This window comes from Rhinoderma darwinii, chromosome 4 (assembly GCF_050947455.1).
Source record: "Rhinoderma darwinii isolate aRhiDar2 chromosome 4, aRhiDar2.hap1, whole genome shotgun sequence".
Classification (NCBI taxonomy): Eukaryota; Metazoa; Chordata; class Amphibia; order Anura; family Rhinodermatidae; genus Rhinoderma; species Rhinoderma darwinii.
Window position 1 is genome coordinate 193,842,338 of NC_134690.1, and position 23,726 is coordinate 193,866,063.

Sequence of the window (23,726 nt, forward strand, 5' to 3'; positions counted from 1 at the left end):
AAAAAATGGTTAGCACATGTAAATGATTACCACATTACTCCTATGTCTCATACTGTAATCCACTAACACATCTAAAATGAGATAATACAATGTATTATGATTCTGAGAGTGAGGGTATGTTCACACGCTAGACTAAAAACGTCTGAAAATACGGAGCTGTTTTCAGGCGAAAACAGCTCCTGATTTTCAGACGTTTTTGTAGCAACTCGCGGTTTTCGCTGCGTATTTTACGGCCGTTTTTGGAGCTGTTTTTCAATGGGGTCAATGAAAAACGCCTCCAAAGACGTCCCAAGAAGTGTCCTGCACTTCTTTTGACGAGCCGTCATTTTACGCACCGTATTTTGACAGTGATACGTAAACTTAAGGCTCGTGGGAACAGAACACAGTAAAACCAATTGCAAGCAATGGGCAGATGTTTGTAGACGTAATGGAGCCGTCTTTTCAGGCGTAATTAGAGGCGTAAAACGCCCGAATTACGTCTGAAAATAGGCTGTTTGAACATACCCTAAGGCTGAGAAGGTCTCCTAGGGTGGTGTTCTATTGAAACTACATAGTAAACCAGTAAATAACCATTAATTACTGGAGATTTTCTATCTGAACATACATTTGAAAATAACTTTATATTGATAAGGTGATATTATTTTCTTATATTTGTTTTCAAGTTGTGCGAATTTGATATGTTGCTTACATTAAAAGTTTAGAAACGTTTTAATTGATAGTTTTTTCTGTTTAACTGTTTATTAGAAGCTTTGATCTTACCAAACAAACCGTCCACTGATGTACAGGAGCATTAGGTGCTGTTACCTGATCAAATTGATGTAGAGTTTTCTACAATCTGCATGTACATGTTTTTGCTATGATTGCAATTTGTTTCCCATGTACGATCCTTGGCCAGTTACTGTCATAGGGATTATCTGGAACTAGTGCATCCTTAACTATAAAGCCTTACAAGTTGATTTACATCAATGTGTATGATCAAATGCTGTAAACAGCCATGTACAGGACCATGTAAATATGGTTTGCATGTCCAATAAATATATCCAAAACAGATATCTGTGGAAACCAACTGGTTCATTGACGTTCATGCTCTGATGAACCATTTAAGTCAATGAAAGTAGCAGCCTACGGTTCTTTTTTTGTTCCGTCATAGTAGCAGAAAATGGTATTCAATAGTGTGACGGATCCGTCACATGATGGATGCAAACGGCACTTGACGGACCCCATTGACTTTATTGAGGTCTGTTGGGTTTCTATCATGGTGTCCATCGTTTTACTGGAAAAAATAGAGCAGAATGCTGTGCTTTTTTTCCAACATTTTTTCCGGAACCTGTAACAGAAGCTCCAACCCAGATGTGAACACAAATGGGTTGTCCCACCTGGATCTTAACAGTAAGCCATCTTGATGATCAGCTGAGTTGACACATGTCCCATGTCACACATTTCCCTGTGGTAGAACAGTGTCCAGTCTAATGAATAGTGAATCTGAGAAATTGTTATAACTGATTTACAGCTTGCTGGGATTAACTCTATCTTCAGTCAATAGTGTTGCTGCACCCCAACTGTATGTGTAATGTCGGGGTGGGGAGACAGACAGGTGAGCCCTAATCTACCCGCCACTCAGTCCCTGCCTCCTTGCACAGCCCGTCCTAGGCGACGGCGTACAACTGGGCGACGGTCCCTACGCTCAATAAGTGCACGACAGACAAGGGTACACAGAAGCTAAGGCAAATGGGGCAGTTGTCCACGGCAACACCGTGAGCAACAAGAGTAGTCAACGAGCCGAGTCAAACCAGCAGTGTACGAGGTACCAAACGCAGAGCAGGACCGTAGTCAGTAAAGCCAGGGTCAATTTGAAGCAGAGGTCAATAGTACTAGCAGGAACAGCAGAGCCAGGAAACAAGACAGAATCACAGGCCAAGGAAGAGCAGGAAATGAAGGTATAAATAGACCTGTCTGGCCAGGCTGTGATAGGTTCTCCCACTCCTTAGTCTACCATCCTGAGTGGTAGCAGATTGAGTCACTCTATCAGACCTAGGAGCAGATGCAGACTGATTAACCACGGGCGTCGACATAGAAGCTGTGTCTGGCAAAGCCTTTACAGTATGTTGTTCTACTGAAAAGAAACATTTTTCCGGAATATTTTCCCTCTCCTGAGCCTTTTTTTTCCTGCTCATAAAGCTGACTGGGTATAAGGAGTAACAGGCTTCCTGCTTTGAGGCAGAGTCTCATTAAAGGGGTTGTCTGATTTTTTTAAATAGTCACCAGTCCAGGGCACTAATCTATTAGCCAGAGCAAAGAGTGTCTCTCACTCTGAAGGACCCAATATATTCATGTATTACATGGGCGGAAAATTGATATAAATGGAAAGGGTGTAATATATATTTTGTCTTGCATTGACACTGTGTCACGTTGGGTACGAGGACCCACTGGGCTGTACCGCCTTGACGGTATGGCAGCTGGCCAACAGGTTACAGTCTATAGTTCGTATAGGTGTACCTGTGGTAACTCAGACAGTAGCAAGACAGGCTCGGCTGGGACTAGGCAGCAGGCAGGCACAGCACGACTTCAACTAAATACGGCACTTGACCAGGATAGCACGGGATACAGGTTGCAGGTAGCAGGAACGGGAAACACTGGGAACTGGAAAACACTTAGGAGACCATTTGCATAGACAGACTAGGATAACGACAACAAAGCTCAGGCAAGGCAGGAAGGGGCTGGGCCCCTCTTATAGTCCAGGGTACTCACAGGCTAATTTTGTACTTTAATTCAGGTGCGTGCGCTGGCCCTTTAAGAGCGGGCACGAGCGTGCGCACGCACCCTATGGGACCCGGCCGGGAGAAGCGGAAGTGAGCACTGGCGTCTCCTGAGGAGGAGATGGGGACCAGCGCTCACAGATCCATGACTGCGGCCGTCAGGAGGTGAGTGAGCCTGACGGCCCGTGGCCATGGGCATGACACACTGTAGAGAAATTGAGCACTTGCTCCCAGTTTCCCCACAGATATACCATAAATGTCTGATAGATGTGGGTCCCAGCACTTATGACGAGTACGGGGATCCTGTGACCCCTGTCCCACCTCTTGAGGCAGCCGCGGCTCGCCACATCAAGGCAGAGAATAAAGGTGGCCATGGCTTTCTCTATTCTGTTTTGTGGAAGTTATGGAAACAGCCAAGCAAGTGTGCTCGGCTGTTTACATAAATCCCATTCAAGTGAATAGAGGGAGTCGCACACATGCTCATCCATCGGGCAGGGCGGGGTATGCTATAAAGGTCTTAGATTGGAATAACCCTTTAAGCTTGAATACTTATAACGAAACTTTAGTAATGGAACAATTCATCCTGCTTTTGTTGAATCTGAGTTACTCCAGTAGTAGTGTAAACAACAAGGCTTATTCTTATTTCATTGTATATTTTTATGTAGATATTTTTGCATGTCAAATACAAAATTAACTTATGTTCAACGTGATCTCATATTTAATGTAATTTAATTTAGAAATCATAATTATTCTTATGTGGGCATATGAACTAATGGTGTAGTTTCATCTTATTAAACTTTCCAGTGTTTCACTATTTAATCCAGTTTAATGGATGCATCTTTAAATTATCCACAAAGGTATTTAAATCAAATTTTTTTCACTCTGAAAATTTTCATATTGCTAGGTTCAAGGTCTAATACTAGGCAAAGCCGATCTACAACATTAACCGTGCCGGAACAGCAAAGAGTGACCCATCATCGTTCCCGTTCCGTATCTCCTCACCGTGTTGATGATCAGGGCAGGACCCGCTCACGCTTACCAAATGTGCCATTACAGAGGTATATTGTGTCATGTGACCATTTACACTGCACACTAATATTACCTTGCACTCTACTCATTACTTCCGCTTTATACTCTTATGTCATTAATGAACATTGTAGACTCTTATTCCATCATCAGTCTCTGTTTCCTCTCCATAAATATAGTACCCATCTTTATATGACAATTTTCTGTTTAATAATTTGGGTGATGTGACTGTAGGTATGTCAATAGACTGAATTCCACATTTCCGTTAACTAATGGTCCCCAACCTATGTCTCTCCAGCTGTGGCCACACTTGCAATTTAATTTTGCAATAAGTTGGAGACCATCCACTTGCAACCCTTTCTTCCCCTAACTACAGCATTTTATAGCAATATAAATTCCTCAGAAGATAATATTTTCATCATAAAGCTACAATCTATATAGTGAGAATTTGTGATAGTGGTAAAAAAAATAATTCTGTAATTTATATAACAATCTATGATATGCTGGTGCAAAGTATACACCCAAATAGATGTACATACATGCGTGCTAACAGCACCAACATGAGCACATAATTGGAGGTCATTACACATGGTTGGATAAGGACAAAACACACTATAATTCCTGTATGAAAAGGGGACACTAAAAGTAAAAAAAATAATGATAGTAATAATAAAAAATCTGTAAGAATTACACTGCTCTTCCTTTTCCCTCTTGTGTTCGATACATGGCATTTATTTTGTCTCTCCCAAACTTTAGGTCTGACAAATAAGCAGCTTTCTGCAGCAGAAACCTGCCCCTTCATTGCTCTGTCCGTCAAGTTGAGCCAAACCTGTTTGGTCAAATGCCACCCCTCAGTTGTTCTTCCGCAGAAATAGAGGGGACAGATTTCTGTATGATTATTTATTCCATCAACTTGCAGAAAGTCTTCGAGGCTGACAGGAGGACTGGATAGTTTATTTTCTCATTCAATATTTAGTTTAGTGTCCCTTAAAATCTGAAAACCTGAGGAGAGGAAATAACATGTGCTCACTGCTGTTTATGTTCCATAAAATGACATGAACATTGGGAGAAGAGTCTATTAACAATGGAAGTATGTAAGACGGCTTCCTTCCTATTGTATGATAGAGGAAAGGTGCATGTGTGAGCTGCATTTGCACTTCTTCAAATATCCGTTTGTATATACAGATGTAGCCGTCTTTATCTTGACTTTTAAAAATACAGAGTGGCAAGAAACTTTATCTTGACTTTTTCAATGGCTTTTGTTGTGTGATATCACGCTGCAGCAAGTTATCAGAGTCAAGATAAACTTGGCTACATCTGTATAACATCCTCTGAACTAGCCACACACATTGTGGCCACACAGCCTGAATGTTTAATGAGGGAACAGATCAGATTTTTATTTGGCCACATATAAATGTGCCAACCAATTGAGTTATAATCTTAGAAGTAATCTTATGAGGCGGGGACTCTGGAGAGAACTGTGCAATGCCGCAAAAATGTCTCAGGCTGCAGTCCAGACTGCTTAACTCACGGAGGATTGTTTAGACTGCATAGAATTATAGTTATTCTGGATGTATACAAGAATATTCCCATTCACTGACAGCAAGCCGAGATCTTGAAAATGGCGAGGAACTGAAACACAACGTTTATTTAAAAAAAATTGCATAGGTTGTCAATATACATTGGTAATATGTGATTACAAAAAAAAAATAGAAAATGTATTTAATGCGAAATATAAAGCAAAGTTTTTGCTCATTGTTGGAATTGTGACAGGACTGTAAGATATCAAAACGAAACTGTGCTTTCATGTCACGCCTTTTAACACCATTTCGTTTTACAAATATAATTTTGATTATTTAATTGTTAATGTTTTACTATAATGGCTATTATTATTTATGTCCCTCGTACAAACATGTAGGAGCCTAGATGAAATTCATCAAATGAGAAGATCACGTTCTCCAACAAGACACCATGATGCCTCCCGCAGTCCAGTTATTCATAGGTCCAGGGACTCGGACAGTCAGTATTTGTCTGATCAAGAAAAGTACGTTTATGCGGACCGCCTTAACCGTGGTCCTTTATAATGATAGACGTGTATCTGTTTTATTGTATACATGCTTACAGAGCAATCTGGTGTTGGTGTGAATACCTCATGGTGGAGAGTTTGATTTATTTTGACATCTCTTGTGTATATACAGTGCCAGTTCTATGATGTACCGTGTCAGTATACAATGTACCATGATGATCACAATTTCAGTGTTAAAAAGGTTGTCCCATCCATACAACCCTTGTCTGTATGCTCTGACACACTGAAGCTGTCAATGTATTACATGAATGGCCGCCACATGTAATGCTGCATTTCCCCTGCAGCGGCCACTACAGGGAAAATGAGTGGCCAGATGCATCATTCTCCGGAAAAATTAGCTGTTTTCTAGGGGTTTGGGAGCCTGGCCCAGGGCAAACAGGTAATTAAAGGAAATGTCAGCGGTGAGACAACCCCTTTAAAAATATAATCACTTTCTGGTGTCAAAAATATAGAATTTCTGTTGTTTATACACCCCCTACTTCTTGGTGTCCATACATTTACTACAATTTAGAACTGGATGAGAAGGACAAGAGTCCTGTATAACATTTTTTTTTATAGGGCATGATTTTGTACACCCTAAATTGGAGCTCAGTGCATTAAAAACAATCTATTGGCTGAACGATCAAACAATATTTTATAGTTTGAATGCACATAAAAAGTGGATTAACTTTTCAAATACTTTTACAGTTTTTTTTCAACTGATTCTAGGTTACGTGTTGCTACTTTCTTCATTCATATACATAGCTGCATTAAAATACATGTTTGTTGCCATTGGAAACAGACTGCGGTTTATCTCCACTCTGCTGTCATACATGTGACCCAACAGCTTTGTTCTGTTACTGTCATGTGAATTTCAATAATGCACTTCTTTCTGCTAACCAGAAACCAGCAGAATTCTGAATTTAGTTTACACATTAATTGAGAGCAAGCAGAGATGTTTAAAATGGTGAAGAGCAAAAGTATTAGATATTAGACCGTTAAATAACTTTTAATTATAAAATGGTTACAAAAATTGTACTAAAAAATAAAGGTATACAAACAGAGCAAGTGCTAACCGATGATTTCTGTTTTGTTTTATTTTGTTTAGTGAACTTCTTATGTTGCCCAGAGCAAAACGTGGACGAAGTGCTGAGTGCCTAAATACGATCAGGTACCATACGTTTCTAACCACTTATCATTTCTTACATGATGTGAATTTACCACTTGATCTAAAAAAAAAAATTATTTCTGCAGCCAATTCAAATTTCCAGATAAATGTTATATTAATAATATGGCCTTAACAGTTGTAGTGGTAAATGATAGGCCCGTGGCTATGAATCTGACTGCGAGCCTCTCTATGTTTGGAAAGCTGAACTATTTTAGGCTGCAGATGAAAGGACAGTTCAGGCTGGGATGAATAAATGACCTCTTTTCTCATCCCTATACTGTAGTCAGTAAAAATGTCATTCATTTCCTTGGCTCACTCATCAATGACATGAGAGATCTACTGATCATTGTCTAGAAGTGACCATAGATGTAACAAGAATTATTAATGATCTGACTGCAAATAAGGCCGGCCATACACATGAGATAACAGCTATCTCTCCCGACTACACCATAAACCACGCATGCATGTTTATTTAGATGGGGAGAGGGGAATAAGCTGCAGCCAGGCACCTCGGGCAGCAGCTTTTCTCCTGGAGGAACAAAGGTTTAGGCAATGCAATCGGGAGAGAGTTGAGTGGCCCTCATACACTTGAGATTGTTTGCAGATTCCAAAGACTTCTATTTTATGTGTATGACCAGCTTAATGGCTGTATCTGTCATTGTACCAGATACTGTACTGGTATACACTACAATTGTAGCAATTAAAGGGGTTTTCCCACTTTAAGTTATGGCATATCGCTAGGATGTGCCATAATTTACTGATCAATGTTGGACCCCATCGATCACTGAGTGATCGCTTTGTTCTATTGATCGGTGTTGGAGCCAACAGTTTGACTCTCACTGATCACTAGGTTATGGCATATCCTAGCAATATTTTATAACCTATAAGTGGGATAACTAGTTTAACCATCTATTGGCATAATAATGCATGTGCAGGAATGCACATGAGGGATATTTGCGACATTGGGATCATTTTTTTTCTTCCCATGCTTGCAAATATTTTACACTGAATGCCCCTTTTATGATCGTTTTGTGGGCAAATCGTCTTATCTATGGCCAGTTCAATTATAATCTGTCTTTGACAGATGCTCATCCCGTAATGTTCCAGTTTTATATAAACGGAAAATAATCCTTAACGCCCAATATAGTCCCATATGAAGAAAAAAAATGTACCCATGTGTTTGTACTGTCAGTCTTCTTATTACTTCTTACTGCCTACCACATTGCCAAGCTGTGATATTTAATCTACAATCTTACATAAAGAAATGGGTGCTTGTATCTTTGCATAGTTACAGTACTTGCGTTTTATTGTACAAGACCTGAGTACATGCTGACAGAATTTATAAGTGACAAGCGATCTCTGGCGTGTGAAAGACATCAATCCCTTACACACACATATACATTTGTAAATACTTTATTTTTATTTTTTTTATGATCTTACACAGTTACTGCTAAACTGCACGAACAGCTATGTATATGAATAGTGGGAAAGATATGAAATATCTCAAAATCTGTAGAGTTTGCAAACTTTTTTGTAGATTTAAACTGTAAAAGGTTGTTATGATTTAAGAAACTTTTACTACAGAGGCATGGCATATAGCAGACTCTAGGAATAAGATCATACGTTCATAGTTCTTATGATTCCACTACATAAATATAGTATCTCAGGTAGCTCACACATAAAGAGAACATCATCAATAAATACCATACAGTCAGAGGTCAAAATATTACCGCTTCTTCGGAAGGGATGATGGCGCTGAGACCTCTGCATATGGTAGATTCACCGATTTCCGATTTCCTTTTGAATAGAAATTTGAAAACCCACAGCATGTCGTCAAATCTGCAGAGATCTTATTTTCCAGTGTGTGAATGGGGATTTGTAAAAACTTTGTTCACATGCCATTCACGAAATTTTGTTGCAGAATCCGTGCCAAAAATCCGCAACAGATACATCACTTATGGAAAGGGCTTTTACAACTTGTTGATGCGTAATTTAACTTTTGATCATTATCTAAATTAGACAACAACTGATATGATTTTTTTCTTTAAAATTGTATATTTCTTCTCAACTTGTTTGCTTAATTTCATTAAATAGGAAGGGCATTGCTCTCAGACATATGCTGTGAGTCGGCATGAAGCCCATTCCTGAAAGTCTTACATAAAGTCTTACATAAAAAGGCTGGATTTCTACACATCACCAGTTTCTGCGGAGCAAAACCAAATATAGCTTTGATAAGTGGAAAGTATTGAGATCTGTGAATTAGTAGAAAAATCCTGCATTGACATCATTAGGATTAATTGTGCGATAAACTATAATAATAGAAATGAACCTGTCAATCATCTGTCAAATATTTGCGTCATCATAGTAGCCAAATTGTGGGGCTTACTCCCTATAAACAGGAGTCCTTTTTAGTAATCAATAAAGGAATGAATGGCCTTCCAGTGCCAGACAAAACTTTGATCAATGCTATAAAGTAATCCCATTAAAAATATGTTGTACAATTTTACACAGTCATTGTAATAATTAGATGACAAGATGGATATTTGTAAAATTGGAGTTGTTAAACCCAGCGTTATAAACTACAAGTCCGATTAAGGTTATCCTAAGGTTAAGATGTCTGAGAGGCTTAAATTGACCGTTGAATATGCCAGTTGAATTCTGATTTTACATCCTCCAATGTTGTGCCACAGAGTGTATGCTGCCCATGTTTTTTTTTATCTTTGCCAAAAAATGGGATTGCATTCTGGGAGGAGGGTATAAAGCAATTCTGGATCTAATCCTATTCATTGTAAAGACAAATGCTGCTGCAACACACTAGTGTGTGATCTGTGAGTAAGACCCTCTTTACATCACATTTATGAACTACATTTATCCTGCACATCAAGAAAGCTTCCGACGTACACGATTGACGTGTCCATAGGTCTCCATTATCCTGATGGAGGGCAATAGTGTGTCCTGTTGGCCACCGCCGGTCTGGTTTTTGTTAATATACCTTTTTTTATTAAAGTTGGAATAGCGTCCATCCTGAGGAATTCCGCAAAAAAACATAAACCGCACAGTATACGTTTTTTAACATAAGAACCTGTAAGTGGCGGATGTCACTGTTAGGCATCCATCACAGGTATATATGGTAAACGTATATGTCGGGGAGCTTGGGTGACACAACTGTCCATATATGGACAGTTCTGTTGCTGGATCTTCCTTCATTGCCGCTTAGCCCGGGGAACTCTGGCCCTGAGAAAGCTTCTGACATCTCTGTCCATATATGGATGGTGACATTAGGAGCTTCCCCAGGGCCGGAATCCCCGAGTGACATGTCCCACTGTATGCCATACAGTGGAATATGTTGCAACCTCCCGTCAGAGGTATACGTCAGGAGTCCTTCCAATGTATACTGCTGACGGAAGGCCAAAATGTGATGTGAGGAGGGCCTAATACACTATTATATTTCATGGCTAGAACTCTAAATTATGACTTATAGGGAATATTTTGGGCCTGACAAGTCTGTCAATCCTTGTTAGTTTATACGTAAATGAGTTTTAGAATGTAGTTTATTTCTAAAATTGCTCTATTTGGTATACACAATACATAAGGTTAAAATGCTGTCTCTCAGCTTAAATGGACACTAACTTTTCTACAAATGGAGAAAATGCTTCTTTCTGCACTTATCAGGGCTCCCCCTCCTAACTTTTTACTCACTCTGAATTGACTGCTTATTCCGTCTCCTCAAAAATAAATGAACTATTAGCTCACTGAGGGATTAGGTTACAGCTGCCAATATAAATCTATGTAGCGAAGGGGCGGAGCAGAATCAGAGAGAGACACACACACAGATGCTGCTGCAGCTTATAGTAAGAGATATATGTCACCCCAGTGCTGGATTCTCAGCTGCACTGTTCATTACTGCTGCATTATGTCCTCCATGCTGCTGCTGCTGATTCTATATATGTGGATAGATAGAGATAGGGGAGCAGAATATTCTCTTCTCCATGTGTGCTTTGTATGTCATATATAATAGCCGTTAGGCTCTGCTCACCAGTTTAGAGAAAACTGAGAATTAGAGATAGAGCCTGCAGAGGAGAAAAATGCTAAACAAAATGCAGGATACAAGTCATATAATGATGAGAAATAGTGTTATTCCTCATGTACACACTTCTGGAAAGTGTTCTGTGTCCCGAACCTATCTCTAGAACAGGGCCCCATTAACCCCGTTCTACCTTTATTTGCTCCCACTGCCTCCCGGCCACTTCCTGATTGGATGGGTTGAAATTACGAAAACAGAGTAGTTTTCTGAGTTACGCTGTTTTCGTAACTCCAATAGAAGTGAATGGCAGTTACGGAGGCAGAGTAGCATGAGAGCTACACTGTTTCCGTATTTGCCATTCACTTCTATGGGACTTACGGAAACAGCGTAGCTCAGCGAGCTACGCTGTTTTCGTAATTCCCGACCATCTAATCAGGAAGTGGCAGGTAGGCAGCGGGAGCCGAGAATGGTAGAACAGGGTTTAGGGGCCCCCATTCCAGAGATAGATGCAAGTCCCAGATGTGGGAAATTCATCTATCTCACATTTATGACACATCCTGTGGATATGCCATAAATATCCCTGATGGGCAAACCCATTTAACTAATCCTAATGTGTAGGGTTAGGGTGTCTAACCCTAACCTTACACACCTTACATTAGAAGTCTCCAACCTTTTATTTCAAATATGACAGGTGATGTTGTGCCACACTTAATGCTCAAAGGATTAAAGTCATACAGTTTTTGCCCTAGTGTTATCTGCCAGTGATGTTTTTTAGCCTAGTGCCAAGTTTCATTAACACTATAAAATCTCTGGTGCCACATCTGGCTCCCGAGCCACTGGTTGGCAAACATACAAGTCTTTCCATGCATGGGACTGTTTGAGATTTCTCAGTGAATTCACTTTATAATACCACTGGGACTACCATACTTCGGAAATTGTCTAGTTGTTTTATTAAAACTGGACAATTGTGTAACTATCTTGTACAATAATTGCATATGCAAAGCAAAATATATTATATTATCCTATATAACGAAACATTTACTTCATCAAGACAAATCATATAATAGATCTTACTTGTATTGTGCAACAAACATGCTAGAACAAAAATGAAATGACAAAACATATAATCAGTTAATAAAAAAAACATAATAGCAGAAGCATTCACTGTGCATACGTTCCATGTAGTCGCCAACCAAAAGAGAAATACATTAATAGCTGAAGAACTATTATATTTCTGAATACATATCCTGTTTTGCTGAAGTACTATTGCATTCTTTCTTTGTGTTCTCCTGTGTTTTGCAATACACAAGAAATACTCTTAGGCACAGTAAAACTTTGCCACCCAAGATGCCTTTGCTAGAGTTTGGTTCTAATTGGAGACTGTACAGGTAAGAATTTTGTTGTGGAGTTAACAGTTATGTTGTCCATGTTTCAGTCAATATGTTTTTCTACGAAAAACAAATTTTGTTGACATTATTCTATACGGGGGCAACTATTGTGTTTTCTTTTTTTTTAGTATGCCTTGTCCTTGTAGTGTTATATTCTCTCTTTTGTCTGCTATGTACTGTATGAACTTCTGGTTTTGTATTCTTGTGTTCTAGAACAGGGCTCTTGAACTATTGTAATATTGTATGGGAATGGTTTCCAATTACCAAGAAAAGTTTGTAGGGTATGACATATTATTTATTCTATTTTCTTATAACTGCTCAATGACCAGTTGAGCTGTATGGTTGAGGGATTGATGGGTTGAAGAGCCCTGTACTAGTTAAGTTTAATGTTGGTGTCTGAGAAGCAAAGACTCAAGAATTTTTTTTTGTACTTAAATAAACACACATTGTAAGAAAGATACATGGTAAAATAGATATGTAAGGCACATGGTGGACGACATCTGGATGCATATACAATACTTATCAGTATGAACATTTCTCACAGATTCAATAGCTTACCTACAATACATTTTTATATCTATTGACTCTTCTTGTATATATTTAGGGTACTTATTGATATTTGTATCACAGTTTGTATTTGCAAATACAACCATTACAGGAATTGGTATGATTTATAGTATCATAACACCCTTTCTAATTTTAATATTATAGGTCCTTTTCACCTGAATTGGTGAAATTAAATAGGTTCTGCATGTACTTAAAGAGACACTTCAGCTAATTTTTTTTTATTGTGGCCCCTGTTTGTACAGTACACCCAGTAAAAGCTAGGGCAGGCCATCCTCTTACCGAGAGCTTTGTTGCCGAATACCCCAGTCGCAATTAAGTCACATGACTGCTCTCATAGGAATGCATAGTGAAGCAGACGCTGTAGGAATCGACTGGTTACAGCGCGGTCACGTGACATAATTGCAGCCGGGATATTTCTGCAACACAGCGCCCGGTAAGAAGTTGGCCTGCCCTACCTTTTACCAAGTTTACTGTACAAACGGGGGCCACAATAGAAAAATTTGCTGAAGTGTCTTTTTAAAGGTTACATCCATCTTTGAACACCACTGTACAGTATATAAAAAGATATAGTATGTCTAAAAAGTTGCATTACCTATCTTGTATTGATCCCAAGTAGCAGCCTGGATTATTCTCTAGGCCAATGGTTAGGCCACATTTAGACATAGCAGAATTGCTGTGGATTTGCAAATCGCCAACAATGTACACTACAATGCATGTGAACCCCATCCACACGTAGTCGAAAAATTCCGCAATATGCTCATTATGTTGCAGAAAAGCTGCAGATTTTTACTGCGTATATCACCTTTTCATTGTATAGAGGGAAATCCACAGTGAATCTGCAGCAGATTCCCTGGCAAAATCCGAAACACGTGAAACACGTGCAGATTTTACCATGGAATTACAATGAATTTGGCACGGATTTCTTCTGCTACGTCAGGATGGTCATCATTAGAAACCGTCAACAAACTTGTTGTTTGTTCCCTGCAAGGCAGTGAGGCATTTAGTTTTTCCTCCATTAGATTACTGTTGTAAAGGATACAAATAAAGATATTGAGCCATTAAGTAATGTTTGAGATTACATCTCTGAAACTTGCAGAACTGTGAATGCAGCTCTGGACTATCATAAAGGCTGTAACTCGGGATCAGTAATGCAATGTATTTAAATAGTTACTCAACTTTATATGTATAGTAGTTCTATATATGAACTGTAAAATGATGTTCAAATTTGGACAGATTTTTTTAAAATCTTTAATAACCCTATATACTAATATGAGCTTATTTTAGGGGCCGGATGTAAGATCGAAATTATTCTACATTTATAATAATTTGCATGAAGAAAGAAGGACATTCCGACCCCAGAACATGCATATTTTATTTTATTTTTTTTCCATCATGACATGTCATGTTTTCATTTTGTTTTTCAACCCAGGTCAGATCATATTATTTATTTTAATTTGTCACCTGTCAGTTTGTCACGATTAGTAATTGAGGAAAAGAATGAAAGTATTAATAAAAAACCATATGTAATTGAGTACATGTATAGTATGAATACATGGGTATAGTGGATACTATGATGTAACCGATAGCAACCAGAACTTGTTTTTCTCTATTTCAGACAAGATCTCAGAGATTGCCATAGGTTACAGAACTTAAAAGCCTTTACTTACGTCAAGTTCTAAAAGTTCTTCCTTTCAACTTTTACCCAACTATTTATTAAAAGATTTAAAGTAAATACTAACTCCATAGAGTCTTTATCTGCAAACACATTTTCCAGTAAGTTTAATATTCCCCAGCCAAGTTTAGAGCCCAGGCGTGCTTTGCGCCTGCAGTTTATTGGCTTCATAACTTAGCGTGTTTATACTAAGAAGGGCACATTCATATTCCTGCAAACATTAACTGTCATGATGATTTTACATCTTATGCTAAGAAAACATTACTTTTTATGATTTTATCTCTAACATTGTATTCCTTTCTTTGTTTTCTTTTCTATTCTTCTTTCTCTTCTACCATTGGATGCAATGCACTGGCACTAGTGAACTACAGCCCTCCCTTGACAGGGCTCGAAGTGCTAGTACCAACTGCTTGAGACCAGATACTAGTTTGCATTCACCAGAACGAGAAAGGTATAAAACAGACTTTTTCATTCTTATCATGTGTCTTAGTGATTTCATTTTTTTTCATGTCACTTAATATTTTTTCTTTTATACCACTAATATATTTGTCTTAGTGTATAGTTCATAATAACTTTGGAAAAGCCCAAGAGCTGTTAGCATTGTGATGTGTATTAGTGAACACAGTCATTTCCTCAATGAAGTAATGACAAAATCTTTGTTCGATAAGCTTGAAGTAGTATAAAAAATCTTGGCCAGATTGGATAGATCTGGTTGTATAGAAGTTGGGTTAAAGTGTACCTATTGTTTCTTTCTATTTTTTTTTCTATCTAAATAGGTCCAACCTTCTGAGCTGATCCTCTGCTCACACACGAGAACTTACTGAAGACAGATATATACAGTTCGCATTGAACTCCATAATACATTCCTTTTCAGTAAGCTCTTAAGCTCCCCCTAGTGGCAGCTGCAGGCAGACATAATTGTATCATTTATCTGCATAGTTGTGTGAAGGGAAATAGGATTTGTAGCTCTATGACTGAACTCTAACCACGTATATAAGGATATAGTATGAAACAAATTAGCACTGAATTTTGAACCTATTAAAAAAAAAAGAAAATGAAACGAAACTATAGTAACACTTTAAACTTCATTGCAAAGAGAATTTAAATGAGCTAATACTGAAATATGAGGATGCTTTAGGAATAATTGTATAGGGAAATATAGTACCCGCTTCTGCATTCCGGGCTTTATATCATATATATTTAGGTATGATAAACAATTTGTGACTCTGATTCACAACTGTACCACATAAACCACACAGCCTATAACGTCTATTATAACATATAATATACCAGAATGTAATATAATAAAATATAACATATTGTTATACCACTTGTTATACCACTTGTTTGATTTTTGCCTCTCTAAGGTAAAAAGATTATATTATATTATACATGATGGTATTACTCTAGTAGGCTATATTAGATTATATTGGATTATATACAGTAGAATGGAAAATCAAGTTACAGTCAATTGGAGTTGTGATTTAATTAAATATTCTGCTCCTCTAGCTCTAAATGGTAAATTTCCTAGTTTTCTATTCTTTAATAAGTAGCGCCTATTTGTTAAATTGGTATATCTGGTAGGAATTTTAGAGCAATTAGATATGTGTTTCTGCAGTCTAATTTGCAGAGGAGCAATAAAAGATCTAATTCAGTACTGGATTGTATTACTTATAGTCTGACCACCCTGAATTTGCAATGTACTAGGATTTGTGCAGACATAGTAATCCACTCTGCTGATATATCACTGTATTCATCATTGTGTACATGTGTACAGTGAACAAAGCATGGAAGGAAAAATTCCATGACAAAGAACCTTCATAAAAGGGAACCTTAGCCAAGTCCACCCATGTATTCTATAACCTGTCCCATCTGTCAGCCCCATAGACATTAAATGGAGCGGCAGGGTGTATGCTTGTCCTGCGCTCCATTCAAGCTCCTCTCACTGAGTGGGGTGCAGTGTGGATGAACAGGGGGTTCGGGATCCCCGTTCTAGTGATCAGTGGGGCACCCAGCGATCAGACAATTATCACCTATCCTGTGGATAGGTGATACATGTTAATCTTGGAATAACCCATTTAATGGAATTCCTATGGCGGTGACAATCTATTTTGTTACTAATCTGCTCATAAAGCCTTCATAGATCCTACAGTGTAGTACACATCATGTCGGAGGTTTTTATTCAATAAATAAGTCAGATGTTTTTATGTTGGACATCTATGTGTAGACAATGGTTGCAAGACGCAAGCGCACTGTATATGTTAAGTATACCGTACTTAGTATAATTCTATGCAGCTCCTAAACGTATTGCTGCTATTTATGTGGCCGACTCACATCCTTACATTATGATAACTTCATTTCGTTGCCATTAAATTTTTATTGCAGTTAAATTGGAGCAAACCGGATCGGTCTCACAAAACTCAGTTTTATTTTTTTGTTAGATATTGCACCTCTGGCCCTCAACATATGTCATAACTTACATCAGGAATTTATATCGGGAAATTTCAGAAAGGAAAAAATTGCTAGTTCTGACATGAACTGGGCAATGCATTGTAGTTTTGGCATTTGACACTCATGTACTGTACATGCCTATAAGGGTTTTTCATGGTGAAACATTGATGGCCTATGCTTAGGACTCCATTTACATAAAACTGGAAACCCCTCTAAAAACACTGAATCTGAAGCCGCATACTCATTATTCATTAAATAGTTCTTACTTCATATAATTTCTCCATCTTTGATATGTGTACTTGTGAATTGATGGGATATTTTCTTATTAATGTTTGATTTCCCTCTGATTTATCTTCTACATAAATCTGCACTATTTTATGGGATGTGGATTTAGTATATATAGCCCCCGAATTTTTATTTTTTTTGCTTTTGATGAAAATTCTTATTTATTTTTCTTTATGACACAGAATAGACAACTTTTTTTAACCACATGCTTCATACTTTGTCACATTGCTTATACGTTTAATAATATAATATATAAAAAATAGCAGATTTGTCATTTAAATATGCTGCCCTAGGTGCTCCTATTAGCTGAAACGGCACATGAAAATATTGTTTATTTTGGCTAATCAAAGAATACACTGGATTCATAGCTATGAGTCCGGGGTGTTCATGATTAGAGCGATCTCCGTTCCTCCCCCGCCACTCTCGAAGATGATTGATAACCGGTGTGGTTGGTGTGTTGCTGTGATTGATAACCAGCTGGCTGCTGACGTGTATGCACAGCAGCCAGCTGTCAATCAGTGTGAGAAGGGCAGGGGGAAGCGAGAAGAGGGGGGGAGTACTCGCCTCATGAATACACAGGACTCATAAGTTCGCTGTATTCTTTGATCGCACCTACTAGCCAAAAGACACAATATGTTTTATATAATATTTTTGTGCTGTTTTGTATAATAGGAGAACAGACCTGTTCCTGATATATGATACCCTTATACAGGGCAGCATTTTAAGGTTACAGATTCATCTTTAATCCATTATATTATGTTTAGTTGAACCCCTTCGGGACGAAGCCATTTTTTGATTTTTCATTTTCGTTTTTCATTCCCCGCTTTCCAAGTGCCATAACTTTTTATTTTTCTGTTAATAGAGTGGTGTGAGGGCTTATTTTTTGCGGGAGGAGATGTAGTTTCTTTTGGTACCATTTATAGTTCCATATAATGTACTGGGAAACTGGAAGCAATTCTTTGCGGGCTGAAGTTGGAAAAAACTGCTATTCCTCAGTGTTTTTTTGGGTTTCGTTGTTACGGCTTTCACCGTGCGGTAAAAACAACAACTTATCTTTATGCTGTGGCTCAATACGATTACGGTGATACCAAATTTATATAGGTGTTTTTATATTTTACTACTTTTATTGATAATAAACATTTTGTTAAAAAAAAAAAAATTTTTGCGTCGCCACATTCTGAGAGCCATAACTTTTTTCTTTTTTTCACCGATTAAGTGGTGTGGTCACATATTTTTGGCGGGACGAGCTGTAGTTTTTATTGGTACCATTTTTTGGCACGTAGGACTTTTTGATCACTTTTTATTAAAAAAATTAGAGCTAAGTTGACCAAAAAACTGCGATTTTGGCGGTTTACATTTTTATTTTTTACAGCGTTCACCGTGCGCATTAAATAATAATATATTGTAATAGTTCAGGTTTTTACGGATGCAGCGATACCAATTTTGTTTGCTTTTTTATTTTTCACATTACTTTAGGGGGAAAATGGGAAAAGTTTTTTTTTTTTACTTTTAATATTTTTTTTCAATACTAAAAACGTTTTGTTTTTTTTTTAGTTTTTTTACACACTTTATTAGCCCCCCCCCCCCCCCAGGGGACTTGAACCATCGATTGTTAGATCGCTGGTACAATATACTGCAATACTAACGTGTTGCAGTATATCGTCATTTTTACAGGCAGGGCTTAACACAGGCAGAGTGGAGGCAGGCCTGGGGGCCTTCCTTAGGCCCCTGGGCTGCCATAACAACCGTCGCCACCCTCCCGATCTTACTGCGGGGGGGGGGGGGCGCGATGAGCTGTCGCAATTGACCACAGCATTTGAGGGGTTAAACAGCCAGGAACAGCGTGATCGCTGCTCCCGGCTGTTAGTCCCAGGTGTCTGCTGTAAATTACAGCCGACACCCGCAGCAAATGGAGCGCGTGAGCGCGCTCCAAACATCAACACCTGGACGTAATAGCACGTCAGGGTGCGCGAAGGGGTTAAAAGGTTGCAGACCAGTTTCTTATAATCTGCGTTTGCTGTGTGTTTAGGGAGTAGAAAACTTGTCTCTCTGGCCTTAAACGTCACAACACTTTTATCATAGTATTATTTCAACTGTCTCTAGACTTGGGCAAGACAGCTTTAACCCCTTGGCACAATGTGTCTCACACTTACAGCGCTGGCGCTATGTAGATAATTAGTATCGCTGCAACCATAATGTCTTGTACAATAAAATAGATGTATTAATTATCTTGCACAATAGACCCCGTAAAAACAAAACTCAAAAAACGGTACCATTAAAAAATACAACTTGTCCCGCAAAAAACAAGCCCTCATAGGGTTAAGTACATGTAAAATTTAAAAGTTATGGCAGTCAGAAAGCAGTGATGATAAACAAAAAAATCGCTGTGCCTTTGAGGTCCAAAATATCTGTTTCCTAAAAGTTTTTTGGAAACTTGCATTGTCTTTTTATTCTATGTACATGCTAGTGCTGTGCATCGTAATATATTTCTATAGACTGCAGCTGTCATGCCACAGTTACAATTGAAATGGTTTCTGTAATTTTCCTCAACTTATGACACATCATATAGACATGTCAGAAGTGGTGGTCGCTGGGGGTCTGGGAGCTGAGATTGATGGCTAAACAAGCTGCCTCCCATTGGATTTCATTAAGGAGACCGGATATTACCCATACACAGGTCTCTCAAGAGAACCAAGGAATGCAGATGTAACCAAAGGGGCAAAACATACAGCAGAACATTCTAAAATCCCAGGCCCCCATCCCTCACATCTTCTGACCTGTCTCTATTACACATCAGAGGTTGAGGAAATCACAGTTACCCTTTAAACTGTCATCTACAATATGGGGCAGATGTACTAAGACTGGCGTTTTATAAACCAGTCTTAGTCTTAAAGACCTGTCACTAGGTCATATTAGTTGAACTGGTTAACTTACCTGAATAGCTCTGTCTCCCTAATTCCAGCACTATTTTTCTTTTTTTTCCTGGACCAGAGATATGACCCACTGTTATTTTGGTCCCCTGCATTCTAATTTGCTGTAGGGTCGGAGCTGGCTTCCCGACCTCTAATGTTGACCAATCAGCACGATGCAGTTTGAGGGTAGTTAACACCCTGTTGGCTAACTACAGCAAAATAGCATAGAGGGAGCCAACACAACAGTAGGCCATATCTCTGCAATGGGGGGGATCCAGGTAAAAAGGAAAGACAGCACTGGAATCACAGAGACAACGCTATTCAGGTCAGTAAACCAGTTCAATTTATATGGCCTACATATTGACAGGTCATCTTTAAGCTCGCAGGACTAGGATGCGACTAATTTATTAAGAGGCGCACACCTCTTAATAAATTAGTCACATCTTGTGCTGTCCATGTGCCAGAAAATTAAATCTATACAAGTTAAGAGCTGGCATAGATTTCTACTATAATTTACTCCTGTTTCGGGTGTAAATTATAATAGATTCCTGGTGACCCTGCCCTTCTACTTCACCACACCCACTTTTGATAAAAGTGGCAGTGAGTGGCAGAAAATAACAAAATGTTGCAAATTATGCATGCGCCAAAATTTGCGCCTGTTTAATGCCATAATACTAGTGTAAAGCCGTTCTTAAATTTCCCCCTATGTCTTTGTGTAGTGTTAGCCTAAATCAAGGTAGTACAGATGTAGCCAAGTTTATCTTGACTCTGGTAACTTGCTGTAGCGTGATATCACACAACAAAAGCCATTTAAAAAGTTAACGTTTCCTGACACTGTGTATATAATGCGTTAAAAGTCAAGATACAGAAGGCTACAGCTGTATATCCCCAGTAGTGTCAAGCAACGTCCTTGGAAACAACAGCTGATATCCGCTTTATTCCAGCGCATTTAATCTGAAAAGTGGTTGTCCAAACTAGACATTTTTATTGCATGTGCATGATATTTATGGAGAAGCATCATTATGCTTTTGGGTATAAATGTTTTTTTGCTGTAGTATTAGGGTATGTGCACACGCAGTGTTTTCAGCCGTTTTTCGGGCCGTAAACGTCCCTAAAAACGGCTGAAAAATTGGAAGCAGTACGCCTCTAAACATCTGCCCTTTGATTTCAATGGGAAAAACGGCGTTCTGTTCCGACGGGCCGTTTTTTACGCGGCCGTTTTGAAAAATGGCCGCGTAAAAAAATGGCCGCGAAAAAGAAGAAAATGGAACGGATTCTAGTACAAAAGGAAGGGAAACATTGGTAAACATTTACTTAGGGAATACTTTCCTTCTCCTTTGTACTAGAATGTGTTCCAACTTTTGATGAAACAAGATGTTTGGGAGAGCGCATTTACGCAATGTAGTATGAAGGCAGCTTTAACATTGACTATTTCCAATCATTGTATTTTCCGTCATGTATTTATTAGTATATTCAATTCTTTCGATATTTCTGTTATTTTTAAAAAGTATTTTTAGCGTCTTATTTTTATTAGTTTGTGAATTCACAGTGAACTGTAGTCTATGCCTGTAATGTTCATCGTTCCAATGCTTTACATGTAATCTCATTCTTCATTGCTGTTTCCTTTTGTTATTATTTTTTGCTCTGGCTTTTCTTTTTAATTTATCACTTCATCTCAGGCAGCCCAGAAAAATGGAAAAAACTAGCAACCAGAAACCAAACAATAAATGCGCTGTTTCTGAAGTAAAAAGGTATGAGGTTTACAATGCATACTGAGATACAATATAGAGTGCAATGATAAGTGTGCAACTCTAATCTGAGAGGAAGACATAAGAGTTAAAAAACAAGGTCGCAACTTTTCTTGGCGTGCTCGCATCTTATTTCCAAACACAATGTTGAATGTGCCCATACAGTTATCACTCTGGAAGAGCCGGCATGTCTATGCATTGAACAGATACCACACTGATTTCAATAGCCTGTAATGTTTCTTTTTTCCTGTGATGGCCTTGGTGGGGGGGGGGGGGGGGTGGGATTAAACACTTGCTGTTGGATTCCCCAGCAGATTACCGCTGATCTTTGGCAGTCCCAGCAGTGGATACACTGTGATCAGTTTATTGTCAGAAAACCCTTCTAATGCTCTTTTGACACTTTGTTTAGTGCTCTCCGTTTGACATATACGCCAGGAAAAGCTCCTGATGTATACGTTAAACGACGGCTTTGACTGATGCCTAATAGTGGTATCCATTTAACCGATACATCATAAACTTTTATGACTCTTTTTTATGATGTATTCATTAAACAGATACCATTATATCCCATAAATGATGGATGGCACTATTAGGCATTCGTTAAAAAAAAAGTTTATAGTTAAAGTATCCTTTTTTTATTACTGGATGTCTCTGGAAAGAATTCATAGTCTATTGCGCTATTCCATTCAGCATAAAAACAGTATACCCAACGTATACCGCCTGACGGATGACAAAAGAACACTCATTTGGCCTCCATCGGTATAATGGCAGCCTATGGGTATGCTTGACGTATGCGCTAAGAACTTTTGACAATAAACGTACAGGGAATACACAGTGTGAAGGTGGCCTAACAAAAAGGGATTGTCCATAGCAGTCAATCCATTTAAAGGGGGTTAAAACAACTGAGCACTGGACTTGGTCTAATGGTCTTGTTCTAATTTTTCAATAAATTCGCTATCCATGTCCTGATCCTCACGGAGCACATCTGATGATTGCTGCTTATTCACTTCTTTTCTGTAAACAAGGAGTACGTCGATGGTGTTCCGCAAATGCAGTTTTAAATGGTGGAAGACATGATTTTGGTGTACAGTACAAACAAAATACAGATTCAAATTCTCTAACAAAAAAGTTGAATGTTTGAACTAACAGAACTCAAATTTCGACTTAATTCATTGTGGATGTTTGTGTGTAATAGCCGGGCCACATATTGCAATACATAGGGTGTCACCAGCCAGTATAATATATTGTGCAGGTAATGTAAACAAGCAATCACAATTGTCACCTTAATAACAGTAATGAAAATTCTAGTCTTTTTTTTCTTTTGTCTAAAGCCAATACTGTTTGGACGTTTCAAAAATCCTCTTATCGTGTTTTCCATTGTAAAATGTTTATTGTATTTTTGTACCATGTATCGATTGGTGACAGTAACTTTATGAAATTCTTTCCTGATGCATCTCTTTTTTTTGCATGTTTATACATTTATCAAAACATGTGAAACCGAAAGAAACCTTTTTGCCCATAAGAACCAGGGAGAGTGCAACTTTAATTTCTTAAACTGCTGTGACAAAAATCAAAACTTCATTGTGATTGGTTGCTATGGTTAACAAGGCCAGCCTTCCTGTAAGGGTGCAGTCACACGTGGCGTATTTTCCTCGCATTACTTA

The 23,726-nt window shown here is 38.4% G+C and overlaps 1 protein-coding gene across 12 annotated transcripts in view; it reads left to right on the top strand.

Annotated features, from left to right (window-relative positions):
* Positions 1 to 23,726, top strand: part of RIMS1 (regulating synaptic membrane exocytosis 1) — a 318,140-nt gene that overhangs the window by 175,055 nt on the left and 119,359 nt on the right. For 7 of the 12 annotated variants that reach the window (XM_075862025.1, XM_075862016.1, XM_075862018.1 and 4 more), the window contains 5 exons: positions 3,661 to 3,814; positions 5,701 to 5,826; positions 6,956 to 7,018; positions 15,028 to 15,117; positions 21,994 to 22,065. In XM_075862025.1, coding sequence (XP_075718140.1) covers positions 3,661 to 3,814; positions 5,701 to 5,826; positions 6,956 to 7,018; positions 15,028 to 15,117; positions 21,994 to 22,065 — 505 coding nt within the window. Of the gene's footprint in view, positions 1 to 3,660; positions 3,815 to 5,700; positions 5,827 to 6,955; positions 7,019 to 12,349; positions 12,428 to 15,027; positions 15,118 to 21,993; positions 22,066 to 23,726 lie in introns of all 12 variants that reach the window. The other 5 variants (XM_075862026.1, XM_075862020.1, XM_075862023.1 and 2 more) reach the window with 3 other exon arrangements.